Below are 22,544 nucleotides of genomic sequence, written 5' to 3'. Positions count from 1 at the left end.
TTGGTCACTAGGGCTGACGAGCATGTTGCTTACAACCGGTTCAAATTCAACTATAAGTTTAGTTCAAGTTTGACTTGATTTAGGTAAATATGAATATATAATATTTTTATATATTATCTATTACTTTAATAATTATCTATATGAAAATTACTTTTTATTTATTTATTATGAAATATATTATTTTATAAAAATAAATATATTTCAAGTATAAAATGATAATATTATCAAAAAATTTAACCTAAAATGATCTCATGCGCTCACTCGATCTCTCAAACGAGTATTCCTAAATGGCTGGCTTTAGCTTGCCTCAATAATTAAGCTATCTCCAAGTTCAGTGGATTAAGACAAGACAAGCTTGGACTAACCCTAGCCTGCTCTTATAAAGCTTATGTAAGCTTCTCATTATAAAAATAAAAATGTATTTAGGTGCATTAGTGCTTATTTGTTGTCATTAACAAATCTTCATGCACACGACTTTTGATGAACCACTGAACGGTAGATGGAGCTACTATGATTAGAATTGATAAAAGCCTCTCCATTTCTCATAAATGCACTCCAGCTGTGTCATTCTTCGGCGAATTTTTTTATTGTTACCAGAGCCATCCCGCCTAAGGAATGTGCAGATTTCAAAAGAGATATGGTATCTAACATAACCACCGGTATTAGCTTTTTCTATAAGGGCATTGCCGTCCAAAAGATGAAAAATAAAAAAAGTCGGCCACTCGTAGGAGAAAACGTTGGTCATCCCTCTCCTTCCCCAGCCGTCCTTCTCTTATCTCCCCCTTTCCGCGGCCGCCCGACGCCACCGCCGCCGCCGCCGCGGCCGGAACCCTAATTCCATGGCTCCCCCCTAGATCCCCAACATGCTAAGATCTTCGGCGATCATCAAGGCACGCCGCCCCGCCGTCGCCGCCCTCGTCGCCTCCCGCCCCTCCTCCTCCTCTGCCATCGCCGCCGCCCCCACTCCCAGCGAAACCCTAACTCTAGAATTCTCTGACCCCTCCTCCCAGCTCTTCTCGATCCTCTCCCACCCCGGCTGGCTTAGCGATCCTGATCTCCGGCGTCTCGCCCCATCCCTCACCTCCGGCCACGTCGCGAACCTCCTCCGGACCCGCCCCCTCGACCCCCGTACCTCCCTCTCCTTCTTCGACTGGATCGGCCACCAGCCGGGGTTCCGCCACTCCGTCGACTCCTACTCCTCCCTCCTCCAAGCCCTCGCCCGATCCAAACTCTTCGGCCCCACCAACAAGATCACCATCTCCATGATAAAATCCTGCTACTCCGCCGAAGAAATGCGATCCATTTTCGATTCAATCAAAGCCCTGCTTCGATTCGGCTTCGCGCCGACCCTCCGGTGCTTGAACACGCTGCTGATGGCCTTCGCGAGGTTCGCGATGACCGCCGAGATGAAGGATTTGTTCGAGTCGATGCAGAAAGGTGAGACCTTTCCCAACATTTATACGTATAATACAATGATCAATGCCTACTGTAAGGAGGGGAACCTCAGCGAGGCGAAGATCTATCTGCACTATTTACTGCAAGCTGGATTGAGCCCCGATACACATACTTACACCTCTTTCATATTGGGGTACTGTAGGAGTGGGGATTTGGTTCGGGCATGCCGGGTGTTTTTGCTAATGCCGCTGAGAGGTTGCCCAAGGAATGAGGTGTCCTACACTGTCCTGATTTATGGGCTTTGTGAGGCTGGCTGCATAAACGAGGCTTCCTCATTGATACCAAGAATGTGGGATGATGGTTGCTCGCCAGATGTGTACACATACACGGTGATGATAGATAGCCTCTGTAAGAAGGGGAGGGTTGAGGATGCGGAAGTTATGCTTAATGAAGTTGCCGGGAGAGGTTTGAGGCCTAATATTGTTACTTACAATGCTTTGGTTGATGGGTATTGCAAGGCAGGGAAGATTGATGCTGCTTTTGGAGTTTTAGGGTTGATGGAATCGAATGCGTGTAAACCAAATGTGAGGACTTATACTGAATTGATATGTGGGTTGTGTCGGGAGAGGAAGGTTCACAAGGCAATGGCTTTGTTGAGTAAGATGATCGGGGCTGGCTTGTCACCGAACATTGTTACATACACTGCATTGATACAGGGGCAATGCAAGGAGGGTTACCTAGATAGTGCCCTAATGTTGCTTGATTTGATGGAGAGGAATGGTTTAGTGCCTAACCAGTGGACGTCCTCGATCTTGATAGATGCCCTTTGCAAAGGTGGTAGGGATGAAGAAGCTTGCTTGTTCCTTGATTCTTTCATGCAGAAAGGAGTGGAGGTGAATGAGGTGGTCTATACTGCATTAATAGATGGGTTGTGCAAGGCTGGAAAGATTGATATTGCACGTTCGCTGCTAGAGAAGATGGCTTCGGGAAAATGTTTGCCAGACAGTTATACCTATAGTGCTTTGATAGATGGTTTGTGTAGGGAGAAGAAGTTGCAGGAGGCAACATCAGTACTGGATGATATGTTGGAGGAGGGACTTAAACCCACAGTTGTCACATACACAATTCTTATTGATGAGATGGTGAGAGTAGGAGAATTTGAATATGCTATGAGGATTTTAGATCAGATGAATTCCTTGGGTTGCAAGCCTGACGTGTGCACTTATACTGTGTTTATTCGTTCATTTTGTAAAGAAGGCAGGCTGGAAGAGGCAGAAGGCATGATGGTTCAAATGAAGGCAGATGGGGTTCTCCCTAATTCAGTAACTTATAACACATTAATAGATGGGTATGGAAATATGGGATTCGTTGATCGAGCTTTTACTGTTTTCAAGGAGATGATTGATGCTGGCTGTGAGCCAAATGACGAGACTTATGTTACATTGCTCAAAATTCTTTTGAACAGGAAGCAGATAGATAGTGTGTCTATTGAAACTGCTGGTATGTGGAAAATTTTGGATATGGATATTGTCCTTGAGCTTATGGAGGAGATGTCCAAAGGGGGTTACACCCCAACAATTGGCACTTACAGTGCCTTCATGAAAGGTTTCTGCAAAGTGGACCGGCTGGAAGAAGCAAAATCTTTTCTCTTTCACATGCAAGAAGGTGGGAAACCTGCCAACGAAGATATATACACGATTATAATAAATTGTTGCTGCAGATTAAAAATGTACATAGAGGCTTTGGCATTTATTGATTCCATGACTGAACGTGGTTATCTGCCACATTTAGAATCTTATCAGCTACTTCTTTCTGGACTCTGTGATGAAGGAAGCTTTGAGAAGGCTACATCAGTTTTCTGTAGCTTACTTTCAAGAGGTTATAATTGCGATGAAATTGCTTGGAAAATTCTTATTGATGCCCTGCTTAAAAAGGGCCATGTTGATGTATGCTCCCAGATGCTATCTATCATGGAGGAAAGGCATTGCCGTCCTAGTCCCCAAACATATGCAAAGATGTTGGAGGAAATCTCCGGTGGAGGTAATGGGGTTATAAAGTAATGCTGAGAGCTGACTTTAATAGTCACGATCTGCTTTCATGCTGATCGCAGTGCTGGCTATATGGCATTATCTTCCCTCTCTTGAAAAGTTGAAGGAAATGGTATGCATAGCCACACATAGGCATTCATCTCACATGTCCTGTACTAAATCAGACAGGATGAGATGTCTTGACAATGGAAAAAGTGCACAAAATTTAAAAGCTACATTCTCCAATCATTGAAGATTCCACAGGTTGCTGGGATCAGATTAATGTACCATCTAGAAGTTCTTTGAGCAACTGAATAAGAGGCAAGTATCTTGACTCCTTATGTGCTTAACTGCTTATTTCTAGTTCTATTATCATATTAATTCACTAGCTTTTGTATTATTAAAAACATTAATTACGTTGCTTTGTTCAGATTGGGTACATTGATTTTTGTACAAATGTGTGGAAGGGGAAAATATTTTATGTGACACCTATGTGAATTATCACGCACACCCTGTATGATGGTGTATACTTTACTCAGTGTTACGAATATCTTGCACACAAGTAACCATGCATAACTCAAATGTGATTGAAAATATCCAACGGAATGAAATATCCTAAGTATATATATAGTTAAGAAGGCATTTTTGCATCTTACTTCAGTAAGAAGTTTATATTTCTGGTTAAGTTAAATATGTGACTCCTCTTTTCGTTATATTTTCTGCTTCCTGATATTGTTTTGAAGATATATCTTCTATATATAAAGGAAATTCCAGAGCATTTATCGTATCTCGGTTGGATGTTCCGTGGTTTCCTCATGTGATAACCACATGAAAAAGAAAATGTAATATCTTCCTAGAGTCCTTAATGTAGAAGCATACGGATGAGGTAAGTAGTTGAAAATCAGTTTAAATATTCATAGATAACTATATCTTGGAATCTAATTTTGCATGGATTCTTTGAGAATCTCTAAGAACATGGTTCGTATGCAAAATGTTCCTAGTTCCATAGTAGAAAAAAGGGAGGCAGCATCTAAAACCTCTCTCTATTCTCTTTTAGGCCTCTTATAAAGCCCATATCTTTGAAATATATAAGCTAAATACTTAATCACAGCCATCCACGTGCATTGCCTGAAGCATATAAAATTACCATCAAATATAAAGGTGTTAATATAAGTCACATGATCACCAATATAAGGATGTTAATATAAGTCATACAAAATTACCATCAAAATTCCAAATGACAACAAAATTGGCTCATTTCTCTCTTTGAGACAACGCATCTTCAACTTAATTTGCCACCCTAACATGTGAAATCGGCACTCCTAAAAATCCTCACTCTTCATTTAACATTTACAATTGTGTCCTCCATATTACCAGGGAACTCTGCAATTTCTTGATTATTGTTAGCAACCTAAGAAAATTCAATTTCATTGTTGCATTTTCAGGTCTTGGCTGAATCCTATCAAGTATCTGCCATAATCATAACCATAACAATTAGTCCTTGTCTAAAGTATTTGGAGTAAGCTTATGAATCTTCACTTGCCAAAAGCAGCAAGAATTTGTAAACCTTTAAGCATGTTCCTGACTTCCACCATAAGAGGATTCGGGCATCTTACAATTTTAAAAAATTTAATGATGGATTTATCAGTAGTCCCTTATTACTCCTTCCATTTTTTATTATCAAATATGATGATGGATTTATCATTCAGCCTTACATTTTTATCATCAAATGCACCCTCTCCCTCCAAGACTGTCCAACCAAACTTTCCTGCCCATCATTCCTTTACTTTTCTTCTCTTTTTAGTCCTTTGCTTGCCCAATACAACATTCTAAATTCTCAACAGTTAGTTGTACAAAGCAAAAAATCCATCAACCTATTGAGGTTGGTACTGGCAAATTCTTTAAATTAAATTGTCTTGCTTCATCATCCTAAAGTTCTTTCTAAGTATGGTTTCTTTTGAATTCAAGTTTCATGTTATATTAAGATTTGAAGTTTCTCGTATGAGTAACGATGTTTATTATAAATGAGAACCCTTATCTTTAAATCTTTGGACGATACAAGAGAACAAAATGCATAATTCATCTCTCTTGATGGTAGAAGTTCTAATTGATTTTAATGGAGATAAAAGTAGATAATCCTAATTAATAGCAGCGGATTTCTGTAGAGAGACTTGTCCATGTTTTAGATGGTTATCGTTGGTCAATGTGTTAAATATTGGATAGTGGGAACTTAGCGGCTGGGGGGTTTCATAGTGGATAGTGGTGCTATCTCCCAAAGCAGGCTGCTAAAATATATTAATAGTTTTTCTTACTAAGTGTCCAAAATTAATGCTTTACATCAAATTCACACAAAAAAAGAAAGAAAGAAAGAAAGAAAGAAAGAAAGATATTAGAAACATCAAGAACAAAGCTATAAAACATCATCCATCTAACATTAGAATATCATGTCAACATCCATAATATAAAGGTTCACAATCTAATAAGAAATATCATCATCCACCAAATATAATAAAAATCCCTCATAAGATACAAATGTCCATAGTCAATAATATTAACCATAAAACAAAGATATCTAAAATTATACAATATCAGCCATAGAAGAAAGGTGTCCTCAATCATATATCATACTAAACTTTCTCCTGGACTGGCTAATTGTTGGATCTAATTAGAAACTGGTCTAGTCCTCTATAGAATAAATTGCTTGCTTTGAACCCATAGCATAGCAGCCGCTGTAGCAGTTGTTGCACCTGCTTTTTAAAGAGAAATAAAAATGTTGTTGATATGATAAGGAAAGTCAAACATTACAATGACTTGTTTCTAGGTGAGAGATTGAGATCATGCTGCTCTTACTGCCCTTTCCAAACCACTATATGGTGGGCTCAATCTGACTTCTTAATCAGTTCATGGATCTTTTAGATCATAAGACTAGTTCCTATCTGGCTGGTTAATGCCATAACCGCCTTCATAAACGTATCGAACCTTTGGTGAACTCAATGAAAGATTTACTGAACTTGGTAGTGTTTGCCTTATTTGTGAGTGATGTTCACCATAAAGGATGACAACTCTATTCTGTTGAAAATTGTTTTCATGAATGTAACTTTGATAGATTGGTTTATATCATTGGTAAAGAGAGAAAAATAAAAGAAAAAAAATCTTACGCATGCTTTAAAAAATATGTAACCTTCTTAATATACTTTTGAAAAAATGAATGCCTTTCAGTTATCATGTAATTTCAATTGTACTGAATATTCATTGGAAAATGTATTGTAGGTTCTCCCAAAAACTTCTGTTGAAGCTTCATTATCAAACATTGCCAATGGGAGCAGTTTCATCTGTAAGTTGATATTGAACTCGACTATACCAGTATTTTTTCCAGTTGGTGTATTGTTCTTTGAAGTCAGATGTCAGATGATGTATAAATTTGTATGATATATTATAGCAAACTGGATTTGTTTGCTAAGGGCATGCATGCCTCCTGTCATAACAGGAAAAAAAAAAAGGAAAGGTGAACGATAAATAAAAGGACTTTTTGGATAGAGTGATTGAAAAGCTAGCTAAAATGATTTTGATACAAGCTTAATCCTGTCACGAGAAAAGAAAAACTCTCTAGTGTTAGGCTTCAGATGACTTTGGACTCAATAATCATGGATGTTTTTGGCCTTGGAAAAGCCTGTTCTTCTTTGGCTTTTTTTTTTCTTTAAACTTTTTCCCCATCAGCTAGGTGAGTTTTTGCACTTCAGAAGTTTGTAATGTGTAACTAGTTAGTGGTTTTGGTTATAAACTTGACTTCGACATGCTTACCTTGGATTTTGTTTCAACTCATTACTCATCTCACTTCACCTATATCAGGTTATTTAATTTTTTTTGGTGCTGATTATTTTCCCAGGTCATGGACACTGCAGTTAAAGTTGACCATTTTTTCAAGTGCAATTGTAGTTGCCAAAGTATGTAACACAGCAAAAATAAGGCATAGTTGTGAAACATCTTGTGCCTGGACGAGCTTGATATATGAAGCATGTCAAACACATACAAGGATATATAGAGACACTTTTAAAAAATAATGTTCGAGTTGTCTTTCCGTTAGAAAGCAAGAAGGATTTATATTTTTTAATTTTTTCTTATAAAAATATCAGCAAATGTAGGAAATCACATTGGGCATAAAAACAGTATCAGCTTATTGTTATTCTTTTCTAAAGATCATTATATGAATGGCGCCAAATGTACACAAGCATGGAAATGATTGCCACTTAATGCCTCATGAACCTCACTTATCCCTGCTCAGAAACGTCTCCATCTGTGGAGACTAAAAATAAAGAGGAGCGGTTGTGAAATTCACCAAGGTGGTAAGATGCATCCTTTCCGGCCTAATGTGTGGTTCCTGTGAGAATGGATGAGGGCCTGCTCTAGGAAAGTGGTGTTTGTGGCTCTTTATGTCATCAAAATGGTGCACCAGCTCTGTTAAGCAAGAAGTTTCAGCCAAACAAGGAGGAGCTTTCATCATTCTGGTAAGAGCCATCCGCAACCATTCTTATTTTGAACAACCATGGGTTGGTCCAATAATTAGAAAGTCGCAGTGCTTCCTAATGAATTTTATCACTTTGCTATGCTTCTGTTGATTAGGGTTTCATCGGATTATAGCATGATTGGCCACCCTGCAGCTGGGAGTGATTTGGTTGGCCTATTCTCTGTAGGGGTGATGCATCAAGATGATGTACCAAGACATGAACGAGTAACTCAACTGTGGCACATGCACTGCATGTAAATGCTTGTCATGATCCTGTAGAGCCTTGCAGCCGCTCAACCAATGAAAGAAGTGGATTTTGTATCCAAAAAAAAAAAATCAGAACAAGCAATTCGAAGCCCCATATGTGTTTGAAGTTTGCTCTTAACTGAAATGATAAGGGCCCTAGAGCTGCTTATCTTCAATCTCCCATCATTATCGGATAGCTATCTCACTTGAGTTCTTGAACATAGCATCTCACGCTAGTAGATGCAAATATCAAGTAGGTGTTAACATCCCACACCACTAGAGAGATGACTTCTACAGACAAAGAAAATTGAAAGTAGTGCAGGACATCTCCTTTTTTTTTTCCTTCTCAGAAATTTCTTTGCATTCAGCTGTATTTAGAGAAGTAAAGCAGGGAGATGAACCTGTTCTCTCATTCTTTTTTACTACATCCTTCTTTCCTTTTTTTATCTATCTAAATCTCTCAATCTATATAGAGTGCCTATCTGATCTTGAGGGGTTTATTACAGTCCAATATCTTCCTTTGTTTTCTCGCCCTTTTTGTAGAAAGGATCTATCTGAAACCTGTAGAGGCGGAGGAGCATTTGATATGGACCTACTCAACCTGATAGAATGGCTTAAGCTGCTTTGAACTGTATTCCTACCTGTATTAACCTGCATGTAACTTATTCTTGCATTTTTGTGCGAGATGACCATTGAGGTAACACTGGAGAATCAAATGCAGGACTGAGTCCTAAAGCCAAAATATGAAACTTTCTTCCAAAAAAAATGTTTTATTACACAAACATTTGGTAACGTACTTATCATCAAAATTTGTTTTTGTCAAAATTTGTTTCTTTCAAGGAGGAAAAAAGAGAAAAAAAGGCTCGATGGAAGAATTGAAACAGCATTTGCAAATGCAAATGACGCTTCTATTTAGATAAACGGATACGATGGGACTTGTTTACAGTAGTAACTCAAACTTCTTTTTCTGTCATTCTCTTAAAAAAAAAACTGATACTTCTTTTTTTTAATAGACACTCTTTTATTGTGACTTTTTCCTTCAGGACTTTCTCAGAGGATCACGAGAAAACAAAATAAATAAATAAAAAAAAAAGAATGCTTCCAGAGAGGAGGGAAAAACAGAGAGTGCATCTAATTAAATCCTACTATCAGAGTGCCTTCTGTCAGTTCACGGTAATTGAACACCCTCTTAGAGATCCTTTCTGGCCTTTCTATTTTATTTTTCATAATCTAAAATATGAAGCATTTCTAAATCAGAACTAGTAGATTATTTGCACTTGATATTCATTCGTCAATTATTGCTAACCATCTTTGATGTCTTGATTATTTTTATTTGAATTATTTTTATTAAATTTGATATGAAAAATTCAATTGCAGTTATAAAATGAATATTAAATCAAATCTGTGCAGCTCAAATGGAAATGAATTAGAGTTGGATTCAGAATTTTTATCCAATTCAAACATGGATTGGATATGGGGTTGGGTCAATCTCTGATCCAACCCGACCCATTTGCAGCCATAGCCATGGTCGTATCAGAATGAACTTTCATCATTTTGTTGGGCAAGACCTCTATGTCCCAATTGAAAATAATGAGCATGAATGCAATAACACACCAGAAATGCTTAGGTTGTGACTAACATAAACATAGGCATGATTTAATGTGTTTATATGTATGTAGCTTGGAGAAGTAGGTTGCCCAACCTGACAACAGCAGTTGCTTGTCTGCTTCAGTTGTGAAGGTTGGCCTGACGCAAAGTTGCTCCAATCTTTAAAATAAGCAGGATTCTCATTTCTTCTCTTTTTCACCAAAGAAGATCCACTCTGGAAGAAACTTAAAATCTAAGCATCCAGAATATTGACTGCATAAATCGACAAATAGAAAAATCGGAATCCTCATTCAATCCCTCTTAAAAATAAGAATGCAAAATGCGTAGAAGAGAACCTAGACATATTCATGATACCTGCACATAGTAACAACAGAATAAACTAAGAAAGTATAGTTGTCCTATATGCTCCGATTGAAGCATTGGACCAGATGAATATTAGATTGTTCATCCAAGTTAGCAAACAATACACATACACCAAGGCGATAAGAGTGCTTGTCAACACAACTCCAACAAGGACCATGATCCCACCATTGCTAAATATTCCTTGAGTAACCCTGTTTATGAGCTGGACAACATGCCCGGCCCGCTCAAACTCTATGATTTCGGACGAGCTTGGGCCCAGACTTTAAGCCCCATGGGTTTGGTCGGACCTGAGATATGAGCCTATCTGTTCAATGGGCTGAACTCAGATTTAGGTCAATTCAACCCAGCCCAGATCTAAAATAATATATGATATATATGATATGCCCTAGGCTCGTAACCAACCTATGTTGGTGACCTAGTCTCTAGTGAACCCAACCTGCCAGTTCATTGGATTAATTGAAGAACGAGGGGGCTAGGGTTCTCACTTACTCAGCCTACTCACCTCAATCCATCACTCCGCCAAATAAAGGAGAGGAGTTCCATCTCTTATCTCCTCCAGCTCGTGAGCAGGCCTCATTATCCTAGGCAAAAGAGTGCAGCCCCATGCGACTCCCTGGCATGAGATCAATTCACCCTGCTACCCCCACCCTCCTCCATCACCCCATCGCTACCCGATCAGCCACTCATCCTAATCCGATCACCCCACCACGAGTCCTATCAAACCAAGCGACTGTCGATCACTGCCACATCGACGCCCCTTGTCCGATCCAGGAGACAAATTTCGTCGGTAGAGTCGGATCTCATATTGGTGCCACACCCCTCTACCTTCGGATCAATCGAAACTGCGAATATGGTAATAATCGCGAGTCCAGCGGCAACGGAGGAGATATGGAGCTCAAAATAGGGAGTAGGAAGATCGGATCGAGGTGAAGAACATCAGCATCCTTCTAAGGTTTCCTAGGAACTGGAGAGAGCCATTTCATCACTTCCGCTGGTGAGACAATGCAGCTTTTTTTGAAGAAAAAAAAAAGGGAAGAGTGAGATTCTTTAGCAAAAGGTGGTCAAAGAAACCCATGATCTCTCCCCATAAGTAGCATGCTTGAGCCTAAAAACTAAGCCAGAATCGGTCTGAGCCCAATTAAATTAAATGGCGCCTTAGCTTGAGTCCGTCCGAACCCGGCCCGACTCGCCGGTTGAACATGTCTCCCCTTGAGTTAAGATGATGGTTGCGTCATTCAGCTAAGAGAAGAAACGTAGGATTAATCGAAGCTTGCAATAAGTGGATGGAATCTCATATAGGATTATTCAAAATTGGGTGGAAAAACATGCACTTTTCGATGCTGTCATAAGAGCATGCAAAGCAAAATAAGAGTAGTCAACGCTTGAAATACCAACTCACATCGTGTTCTTTCAAATGTCAGATTACATTAGCCTGAGAAAAACACAATACAACCATGAGATTCAAGCCCACAATCAGAGAAGACTCGACAGGTGGCCTCCAACCACCAAACATTGGAGTCATCAGCACCTAAGAACAGTTATAAGCACATTACTGCAACAAGCCAACAATAACTCCTCAATTTTCCATAGAAACAAAAGGCTGTTTTTTCCCAAATTAATATTGCAATAGCCCACTGAGACAGGATCTCTCAAACTAAAACCCTCCAATAATCCTCCTGACTGCATTAAGGAAAACATTAAAGTTGTCAGTTCCAACATCACTAGGTTCACCATCAAGGTGCAATAAGTGACATAACCCTTATTTTTCACATGGACAGTGTTGGGGACTAAAGCCTCACGTTGGTCATAGAATCACTTACAGATGGAATGCTTGCATATTTAACCAAACAGTCCGGTATCATCACTTGCCATCTCCTGTTTCTGCCTTATCATCTGATTTAACCATTGAATTCTCCCCGCAATCTGGAATTGAGACATTAGTCTCACTTACAATTCCACCATCTGTACTGTTAAGGGTGTAGTCTGCTGAATTAACAGCTGTCCGAATAGAAAAATCAGAATGTATCTTTTCTTCAGAGCATAGTGCGCTAGCAGCAGCTGCTTGATTGCTTGAATCACCAGCAATTTGGTCAGCGGACCGGGTATCGGCATTCCCAGACTCAACAGGAACAACAGCTTGTGTAGAAATATTGGAGCATCCAACCAGCTCACCATCCACCACTCCATCACCTGAATCCACCACCATATTCTCCAAGCCAGTTGAACATGAAACAGTTATCTGATCGCTTAAACAAGCGGTCATCTGAACAGCCGAGTCAGAGGAAGCAGATGGATCCCTGGTTTGTTGAGATATAGTGGGCTGTATAACTGGTGCACCAGCAACCTCACTACCTGAATGGGCAACTGTTGTTTCCTGCTCCCGCAAGCCATCTATTTGATTTTGAACTGGAGCAGGTGCATCAATCATATGGCCAACCATCTCTTTTTCTTCATTAACAAATCCAGCCACACCACCTGATAATTCAGCATTTTTATCAACGACATAAGTATGCTTGCTATCACTAAGACCCTCTTGAATTACATTTGCGCTTTGGGTAGATTGACCTTCAAAAGCATCTTTTCTCTCAGACGAACCATCTGCAAACAACCGGCTGCTGGGTATTGAAGGTATAGGTTGTTTGCACGAAGAGCTGGTTTCAGTATGATCTGCATTTGGTAAATCAGTTTGATCCAATCCTGAATCTGGCCTACAGACGTCACGCAACTGAGCAGTGTCCACATGCTGGTTCTCTTCTGCCAATTTTTCATCCAGAGTACCATGTTTTGCTGCCGCTTCTTCCTCGAGGGCACGATTCCTTGCTGCAAGTTCTTCCTCAAGTGCACGATTTTTGGCAGCAATTTCTTCCTGTATCCGTAATTGTGCTTTGTGTTCTTCCAGTAGCTTTTGAATTCTATCATGCTCAGTTAAGAGATCCCCATACTGTTGCTGGAGGCTCTGCTCGAGCACTTTCTGTTTGTTGACTTCTTCAATTAAGCCACTGACTCTGTATGAGGCTGCTAAGTGTTCTTGCTTTTGTAAAGCTTTGAAGCATTCAAGTTCTGTAGCAGCAGTGTCCATTTGCTTATATGTGGCCTCTATCTGTGACCATAATTTTCCAGCCCTTGTCTGCTCATTCAAATAAGAACCAAGTTAAAGATCCATAAGACGGAGATAACAATAACAATGAGAATTCAAAAATTTAGGCAAGAAAAAGTGGGAAAGGCAACCAATTAGCAACAGGGTAATTTGTAGACCATGAAACTGGTTCAAGGCCTCGCTGTTTTCCATACATCAGTATTCAATGAACTTTAATTATCCAAGTGATATTTGCTTCAAAACTTAGATGGATTTAACTTGACAAAAAAAACTGGCACATATAGAAAACCAGGCAAAATATATCCACATCAAATCTTAACTTGGAGAGGGAAAAGAGGGAGAAAAAGAAATGAGAAAACAAACACCAAGTACGATCCCAACATACCTGGTATCCCTGTGTGAGAAGTTTAACCTTCTGTTCAAGTCGTGTTGCCTTTTTTGCTTCATCATCCATTCTCCTCTTCATGATCTCAAATTCATTTTGCAAAGCAGCAAGTTTTTCACTGTTGCCAGCAATGCTAGCAAGGCCATAGCTATCACGAGCAGGGAAGTACATAAGATCTTCCTGGCATGCATCATGTGCTTTAACAAAATCATCAAAAGACTCATTCTCATGCCCCATTGCCACGCGAAGAAATTCAACTTCTTCCTTAATCAAAGAATTAGCCTGCAAAAGTAAATTGAGCTACATTAACATTTTCCATGATGACGAGGCTACCATAATCTATAAAGCATGCACTATAGTCATAAAGTATGATTAATGAGACCATATGCTCTTTCCATTTATGTCTTGAAGCAAGTACTGAAAAAAAAATGCAAATCAAAAAAGGCATGTAGAGACACCATTGAACATATTCGAAACGGATTCATTACAGTTCAGTAACAAATACAAAAAAAAAAAAGAATGACAGAAAAAAGACTTGCTGAACTACAACCGGGAATTCCCGGTAAAATGTGTTGTAAAATGAAAAGAAAAAAAGAAAAGAAAAGAAATGCTATGAGGAGAAAAATTAGGGTGGCAGACCATGTAAGCTATAAAGAGAAGTTGGACTCTAAAATCGAGGGATAGCCCTCAAAGATGTTAAGGATATAAAGAATGAGTTCACAAAACAGTGCTTCATGCCGACATGCAATTTTCACAACCTCAAAAAAAGAATATGCAAGCCATTTGCTAACAGATGCAAGGGAATATTATCCCTCTACTCCAAATTCTTAAGCACATTCTTTTGTTTGTAATGTCCATACTAGCTATGGCCATTATAACAGCAGGCATGTCGTTTCAACTTAAACAAATAAGAAGCTTATGAAACCAGCTAATAATTTGAAGTTGTTAAAAACCTCACTCTTTCAAAGTAGCAAGTCAGCCCATATTTTTGATGGCTAGTCTTTTTTTGCCTTGAACCACCAAACCCTCTGAAAGTATGCCCTTAATGATAGTTGTATTATCAGACCAGAATCCCATTCATTTAGAAAATACTCTTCCAAGTTATATGCATATGATCCATATGAAGACCCCTTCAGCAACACCATGCTAGTCATCCAATTTTATGTATCTATTTTCTTTTCCTTCCACCTGTATATCATCGCCATCCTGTTCCAAGGCATGTCACCTTCCTTTTAGGTGCTTGCCATGGGTCAGAAACATTTTGGCCATACATGATTTTCTAGGTGCTTGTCATGCTTAGAAAGCTATCATACAGGTTATAATCAATCCTATGTAACTAGCAACCGTCGGATCCTCCTCCCATGTCCTGCCCTGTTTATGGGATCTTGGGTCTATAGGCAGGAAAAATCAAGCTTTCCATGATCCTGTAAGGAGATTCCGGAGGTGCTATGGTTCCTCAAAAGGCATCAATTCAAAGGTATTGAAGCATTTGCTAAGAGCATTCAGCCAGTGCTGCAAATTTACCGGAGTGTTATCATTCATTTCAGGATTCTTCACATAGATGAAACAAACTGACCAGACAAGGAGTGTCACTGTATTATACAACAGCATGCCAGAGATTTGAACTCTGCATTAAGAATAAAAAAGAACAACATTTGGTACATGGAAATACTTTTTAACATGTTGGATTCATCAAAGATAACAATGTAACAGGTGATTGCTGGCAGAACACTAATATCAGCGCTAGCAATTGGATCCACTGGAAGGCATTGTAAGGGACAAAAGGAGTGTTACAATGCTCATCTAAACAGACCCACAGAGCAATAAGATCTAAAGCATATCTTCAGTATGTTTTGTAGGCACTAGCACCTGGTGGCCAAAGTGTTAAAGGGGAATGACTGTCACTATACACTACAGGCTGCCACTACCTGCAAAATCTACAGGAACAGATCTCTAAGGTCAATAAAGCAGTGCAGAAGACACTTGTAAGGTGGGCTGGAGGACACGATCAACACATCTCCAAGATGTCAATAAAAATGCCCACTACTTGAAAAAAGTTAGGCAACAAAGGAGCACCGGATTGCAATGAAGAGAACCAAATGCTCAAGCATCTTCCAGATATAACTATTTATGAACATAAAAAATGAACATCCTGCATAAGTTCGACTTGAACCCATTTTTTCAGTCTCCAATAGCGGCCCAAGTAAATGTTATATGTCACTTGAAAAAGAAATCCAAATCCCTTTGTCAATCTTTAGAAGATCAAGCACAAAAACTTGACAAAAGCACCATGTATAAACAACTTCTAGGTTTTGTTGAGTGCCAGTAAAAACACAGACCACTGGGAAGTCTATCACAAGAAAGTGAATCAATTCGAGGATTAGACCAACCAAACTTGGATCATGACTTAAAATAATAATGAGCCAGTTGTCATCAATGCAAATGACTAGATATGGTGGAACAAGCGCAGAATGCAAAATTAACTGTGCACAAATCAGAACCATATATAAATCCCTTTGGATGGACATAGCTATGCATAAATGAGACTCAGACCAACTCTGCTGGCAGAGAACTATAAAAATTTACATGGAGAATCAAAGCTACAAAATTGTTGAACAGCAAGCACATTCAGTTTTTAAATCAGTCTATAAAATTCTTATGGATAAGCGATCATAAACCAGTTCTAAGACAGAAAGCAGATACAGAAAACAGATGACTAATTATAAAGTCATATACGTACATAAAATATCAAGATCATGTACTAACAAGGTAATGCTTCGACAATGACACAATTTCAGCGATGAGGTTAAAGAAGATCCCATATATACTTTGCTGTAAATAGAGACATTGCTCGCATATAGTTGTATAAGATCATTGGTTATTTATTGCTCTGTAGTATATTTTCAAATATAAATTCTCCTATGTTATGTGATTGAACTAGTCTATAATAGTAAAATTTTGCATTTAAGTAATCCTCACTCAAGTTTCAGAACATCACAGCAAATTAATAAACCCAGTTTCCACCACTAATTGCAAGGTCTGCAAGACTTAGTTCATATATCGCTGGCTTAAATGCTCTAACAAATCATCATGAACTCCTCTTCAAACATGAGTTTATTTGCCCAACTCATCTAAGCACAATAATGACAACCAATTCCAAAAGATTTACCAGAAATGGACAATCTAGACCTTTCACCTGTTCAGATATCATACGGAGTTGATTCCTTACATTAACAAAATACCTCCTAGAAAGACTCTTCAGGTGGATAACTCAATGTCTAATGCCCTAAAACTCTTCCATTTGTAACAGTCATATGTTAAGACACCAACATGACTAAATCAACAACAAATGATCGAAAATAGGACTTTGCTGCACCAAAGCTTCTGCAAGCTTTGAGCATGTCAGATAATTCATTTCTTGAATGAACATAACTGTTTTCTCAGGAAACTTAAATGTAAAATAGCTCAATATGTGGTTATCTAAATTTCCAAATTCTCATCAGAATTGAATTCTAATACCAAAAAAATAATGAGAAAAGGTGGATTTGAAACTCCTGATCCTTGAACTAAGCTCAATTCGAACCATGTCAAGTTCACACAAGAAATGGAATTTGAATAATGCATACAACTTAGACATTGACAAAGGGGATTGTTTGACATTGTTCCATTAAATTGTTGCATAAAATCAGCAAGACAAATAGATCCTTTATGCAATACCCATGACTGACTGCAAATACTAAAAAAGAAGCAGACTACTAAGACTAGGAGATCTTGACCTGTAATCAAGTACAGAGACTCTTTGAGCAATGTGGATGCAACAAATAAATGGTCGTAGGAAAGATGCAGATGAGACCAAAAACAGCACAAGCAAGGCTACGAATGCACGCATGTTAATTTACGTGTATATTATTTTGTCTAGAAGGGCTTCAAGCTAACCCAAAACCAAGGTCTAGTTCGATAGGAAGCACTGGTCATGTTGAAGCGAAGGGATCAAGAGTCGTAATTTCAAAAGGAAAGAACAACTTCTGTTCTGTTCTTTTCTTTTCGCTCTTTTAAATCCATATAATCATTCTATTTTCTTTAATACTTAGATCTTCATTTTCTAACATCTTAGGATGGCCCAGAAATCTTCAGCCTATGCATATCAAATTTCTTTGCATTTGTATGTCTCTTCAGTTAGAAATAAATCTTTTCTTAAAATTATCACTTCCATTCCTATTTTAACCATACCTATAATATCATACATCTCAACAGAAAGATGGAATGAGTGTAGATATCAAAGGATCTAAATACACTAGCTCCCAGTTACAATTTTAGCCCCTGAATTACTAGATAATTTAACTCATGCCTAAACAACTTCAATAATATGAAGACAGATATTTTCCCTCCTGACAAATTTTCCTAACTCCCCAGAAAGACAAACACTAGAATAACCTGCTCAGTTCCTCAGGAGGTAGATTTTCATAAGTAAGATTCAAAAAAAAAAAAAAACACCTCTCTACAAGTAGACTGACATACGTCAGCATTTTATCAATATCCCTCTGTTTCTTTCCAGTGCATAAATCAAAGAAAAAAGAAAAAAGATTTCACAGTTTAAATTGAAAACAGAATATCTACCCAGAAACTGAACAATGCCTTGTCGATTAGGCAATGCATAATCAAAGAGTACCTAACAGAGGAAATGAATGCAGAATGAAGATACCCAGAAATAAATTACACATGAAGACAACAGAAAGCAAATGAAGCAAACATATCCCAAAAAAGACATACATAAAGATAACAGAAAGAAGCAAACCTCTTTCAGTTCATCCTCATCAAAATCTTCAATTTCAGGCAGAGGCATAGCTTTCCCATTTGCCACATGCTTGGCATATTTCTTTTTTTCCTTCTCTTGTTTTCCATCAAGTGGATATTTGGCATTATCATATTCTAGTAATGCAAGAAGCTCCTTACTTATCATTTCATCAGCCTGCTCAAACAAAGTAGGGGGAACAAAAGAGCTCTTATCTTCATCACCCCTCATCAAAGAATTCTTAATATGTTCCAATGAAGCAGCAGGTGGCCTAGGGAGTTCCCTCTGAAGCACTTTAGATCTCTTTCTGAGTAAGGCCTCCTTCCTCGCTTGTTCCTGTGCTTTCTCTCTAGCTATTCTATCTGACATGTCCTCTTCAATCTTTTCCTCGGTCTCCTCATTTTCCTCTGGAATTGGTTGACTAACTATCTGATACTCATTCTTAGGCTGGGGAAGATTAGTTAAACCAGAACGCAATGTTTTTTTCAACTCGGCCTGCCTGCGGAGTTCAAGCTTAGCACTATCCTGCATTTCCATATCTTCGTTTATGTGAAGCTCATCACGGAAAGGAGTCACTTTAGGTGTTGCACCGAAAGAATATGCATCTCTTGAAGGAGTCATGCCAATTCTTGGGGTAAGACTCATAGCACCCGGAGTTGCCAGAGGAGTTGCCACTGGATTTGGAGTCTGTATCTCCCTTTTCCTTGGAGTAACACCTGAAAAATCTGATGGGTGCAACTCAGGATTCTCTCCACCAAAAAGAGGTGTCTGCGACTCTCTTAATCGTGCCAGGTTTTCAGCTTCCATCATAATAGCATCACCTTTCCCAGCTGGAGTTCTCTGTGGGGTTCGCAAGGGAGTCATCCCTTGTCTTGGAGTCTGCGAGTAATTTGCTAGAAGAGCACGCGTAGCACCACTTCCTTCAGTGAGTTCCTCATTTGATAAGACAAAATCATTTGCATAACCCATCTTTGCTATCTCCTCCAGTTCTTGATCCGAAATCTGAGGAGCTGGAAGCATCAGTTTTGACCTCTTCCTAACTGCTTCCGGGTCATTTAGTTTGTTTGCTTGCAAAATTGAAGCAGGAGCATCTTGCCTTTGTGCAATTTTGTTCCTTGCAATGTCTTGCTTTCTTAATTGGGCCTCTATATCAACCCTCCTCTTTCCTTCCAGTTCCTCAATGGTTGTTGGAAATTTAGGCTGTTCCACAGGCCTCTCCTCACCTGAAACATCATAAAACCCTGGTAGAGGTCTTTTTTCAAAAGGTATTTCCGCATTATAATCTATTCCTTTCCTTTTCCTCTTCCTCTTCCTCGTATCAATGCCAGCTGCCTTTAACTCTCTCCTCTTCTGCAAGGATGCAAGCCTCCTTGCTTCCTCGAGCTGTTTCTCCCTCGCCTTCCTCTTTGCCTTCTTGCCCCTGGTGTTGGCCAACCGAGCCCGCGCTTCCGAGAGCATTTCCTTTTCATCTTCATCCATATCAACAGGATCAGGACGTGCAGGCTTAGACTCAGGATTGGGGTCAATCTCTCCTGGACGCAACTTTCGTGGGTCATCACTTGGTTCATAGTTTTCATCCTTGGCACAGGCTGCATCAAGAAGCTTCTCGTAGCGCTCGAGGCACTGAGATGGTGTCCGGCCGACGATCGGTGCAATGGTTCTCCATTGAGTAGGCATAAGTTTAGCAAGATGAAGCAGCTTCTCATCTTCTTCCCTGGTCCACTCAGTCTGCAACCAATCACATTCAAATCAAAAAATCCGTTAAATTCTAAACACAAGTCCAGTATCATTGCAGATTAAATACTTGACACCTGTGCCTTTAAAATCCCATCACAATATAATCAAAACAATGAGATTTATATAAACTGAAAAAAGGATTCTACAACTCATCAGTACATCAATGTAAATTAACAAAATATCGCCTCCCTTTCTGATAAAAAAGAAAAAAAATAGAATCCATTCCATTTAGAACGCCACGATAAACAAATCATTAGGGCATCAATGTAAAGTTACAAAAAGAGATCGTCTTCCTTTTTCTAAGTGATTTCGAGGACGGCGTTCAAATCAATAAAAAAAAGATCCTTTTTAGAAGAAGGCGGGGCGGAGAAGGACGCAAGAGATCGGAGGACAGAAAACAAGAAGCTATTTTGGTACCTTCTTGATGGAGGGATCGAGCCACTCGTACCACCGGGCCTTGCACTGCTTCGCCGACTTACGAACGAGAAGCGATGAGATCCGAGCCCACTGGTTCTTCCCATATTTCATCACCGCGGCCTTGAGGATCTCATCCTCCGTGTTCTTCCACACGCCTCCCTTGATCATAATCCTCATCTTGCCCCCTTTTTTCTTATCCCCCTCCGCTTCGTCTAGGGTTTTGGCCGATCTCTAAGGATCTCTTTCGATCCCTCTAGGGCTTGTAATCCGTGGAAGAGAGAAGAGACGAAGTATCTGCTGCTAGGGTTTGAGGTCACTCTCGCCGGTTGTCCTCGGAATTCTTCTTCGGATTTGGAAGGCGATGCACTAAGGTAGACAACAGATACACTAAAATAGATATTAAGGTATACCACGTATAGATCTAACGGTGGTAAGAGGAGGAGATGAGGGAGGGATGTGGAAGACAAGGGGAGAGAGAAGGAGAACTAGGGTTCCCAAGGCCAATTCCCCTCTTTTTATTTTCTTTATAATTAGTTTAGGCCATGAAGGTGGATGCAAGTTATAAAGTTTCTTTTATATATTCCTTTATAAATATTTATAATTATACCTCTATATTTTTGTATATGTATCTTCTAAATATTTGAATTTACATAAATATTCTTTCTAAATTATATTTACATATATGCCCTCATATAAAACTTATTTTACATATATGCCCTTGCTTTCCTTTTTTTTTTTCCGCATATATGATCACACCATGAAACACCATTAAAAAATTAGTGGTTTAAAATTAAAAATAACCAAAATACTCTTAATAGGTAGACATACAAAAATAAATATTTATAAGAGTATGCATGCAAATAGCAATTTTACGAGAGTATTCAAGAAATTTTACAAATTTAGAAAAGTTTACATGCAAAAAAAATCTAATCTTATTTTTGTCTATTTTAACTTGTTTTAATACTCGGATTAGTCTAGTGCCTACTCTTCGATGTTTTCTGTAAAATATTGCTCAAGAAAAAGGTAATTCGATAATTAGATAACAAAAATAGTTATGGAGGTTCTTTTACTATTCATGGGATTATTCTACTTTATTCTTTTTCATTTATAACAACCACTATAGCTCGTAATATTTATTATTACTAATGCATATTTGAGGGCATGTATCAGAATATAAAAAGAAATTAAAATCTCTTAAAGGTATATAATAAATTGCAATAATCAAGCTTCCTTGGTGCTGTTGTGCTCATGAATGGAAGAACAACATTAATCATCCCCAAGCAAAATTATTGAAGGATATCAAAACGCTTCAGACTTACTAACAACCTCTATGCCTATGCAGTAGAAGGCGACCCTTTATGTTATATACCTTAAGCCGCTTTTTTTTGGAGCTTCAATTTTTTAGAAGAAGAAAAGATCTATTATGTGGGGCCCATCTTGTCGCGGTTATTTTAAATCAGCCTACGCATGAGAAATATTCTACTTCTAAAAGATAAACATAGCAAATCTCATACACTAAAAGATAAATATTGCAAACTCTCGCAACGGTTTTCTTTAAATAATTCATAAAGCTAAAGCCAAGACTTGACCATTTTTATGTAAAAAAAATGATATAATGATAGGAGAATTTCGGGGCAATGAGAGGGACCTAGATTTCGACGGCGATAACTCCGACGAATAGAAGAGAAGGAGAAAGGTTGCTTATAGTGAAGAAGGGAGTTGAGGGAGTGCTTTTGATTTCAGAGAGAGACATCGAAAAATTTCTCAAAAGAGGTAAGAGATATTAGTTTTCAGTAAGATCCGTTAACATATTATCCATTTCAGAGGTAGAAAATAATTTCATAACTTTAATTAATTTTTAATTTTAAAAAATATATTTTTGGTTGATCATGTCGGTTGAATTACTATATCAAAGGTATTCATATAAACATAGTATTTGTGAGGACATGCACACAAATATCAATTTAGGAGGA

At 38.6% G+C, this 22,544-nt stretch overlaps 2 protein-coding genes across 5 annotated transcripts; one reads left to right on the top strand and one right to left on the bottom strand.

The window, feature by feature from the left end:
• Positions 1-721: 721 nt before the first annotated feature.
• LOC103715784 (pentatricopeptide repeat-containing protein At5g65560-like) lies at positions 722-8,353 on the top strand. Of its 3 annotated transcripts, none has more exons than XM_039122828.1 (4): positions 722-3,743; positions 6,693-6,756; positions 7,705-7,927; positions 8,043-8,353. In XM_039122828.1, exon 1 carries the CDS (start codon positions 864-866, stop codon positions 3,453-3,455), a length of 2,592 nt encoding a protein of 863 aa, XP_038978756.1. In that variant the 5' UTR covers positions 722-863; the 3' UTR covers positions 3,456-3,743; positions 6,693-6,756; positions 7,705-7,927; positions 8,043-8,353. The 3 variants fall into 3 exon arrangements, with proteins under 3 accessions (XP_038978756.1, XP_017700349.3, XP_038978680.1); XM_017844860.3 differs by having other exon boundaries at positions 7,619-7,927; XM_039122752.1 differs by having other exon boundaries at positions 7,309-7,927.
• A 3,148-nt stretch (positions 8,354-11,501) lies between these two features.
• Positions 11,502-21,080, bottom strand: LOC103715760 (cell division cycle 5-like protein). Of its 2 annotated transcripts, XM_008803501.4 has the most exons (5): positions 20,572-21,080; positions 18,421-20,145; positions 13,626-13,907; positions 11,964-13,270; positions 11,502-11,823 (listed from the first exon to the last, which is right to left on the bottom strand). In XM_008803501.4, the coding sequence occupies exons 1-4, from the start codon at positions 20,746-20,748 to the stop codon at positions 12,005-12,007; spliced, it is 3,450 nt and encodes a 1,149-aa protein (XP_008801723.2). In that variant the 5' UTR covers positions 20,749-21,080; the 3' UTR covers positions 11,502-11,823; positions 11,964-12,004. The 2 variants fall into 2 exon arrangements, with proteins under 2 accessions (XP_008801723.2, XP_008801722.2); XM_008803500.4 differs by having other exon boundaries at positions 11,503-13,270.
• Positions 21,081-22,544: the final 1,464 nt, after the last annotated feature.

The sequence above is a fragment of the Phoenix dactylifera genome, chromosome 1, assembly GCF_009389715.1.
Source record: "Phoenix dactylifera cultivar Barhee BC4 chromosome 1, palm_55x_up_171113_PBpolish2nd_filt_p, whole genome shotgun sequence".
Taxonomy (NCBI): domain Eukaryota; kingdom Viridiplantae; phylum Streptophyta; class Magnoliopsida; order Arecales; family Arecaceae; genus Phoenix; species Phoenix dactylifera.
Note: the sequence above shows the minus strand (reverse complement) of the source record. Positions and strands in the feature narration are given on the sequence as shown.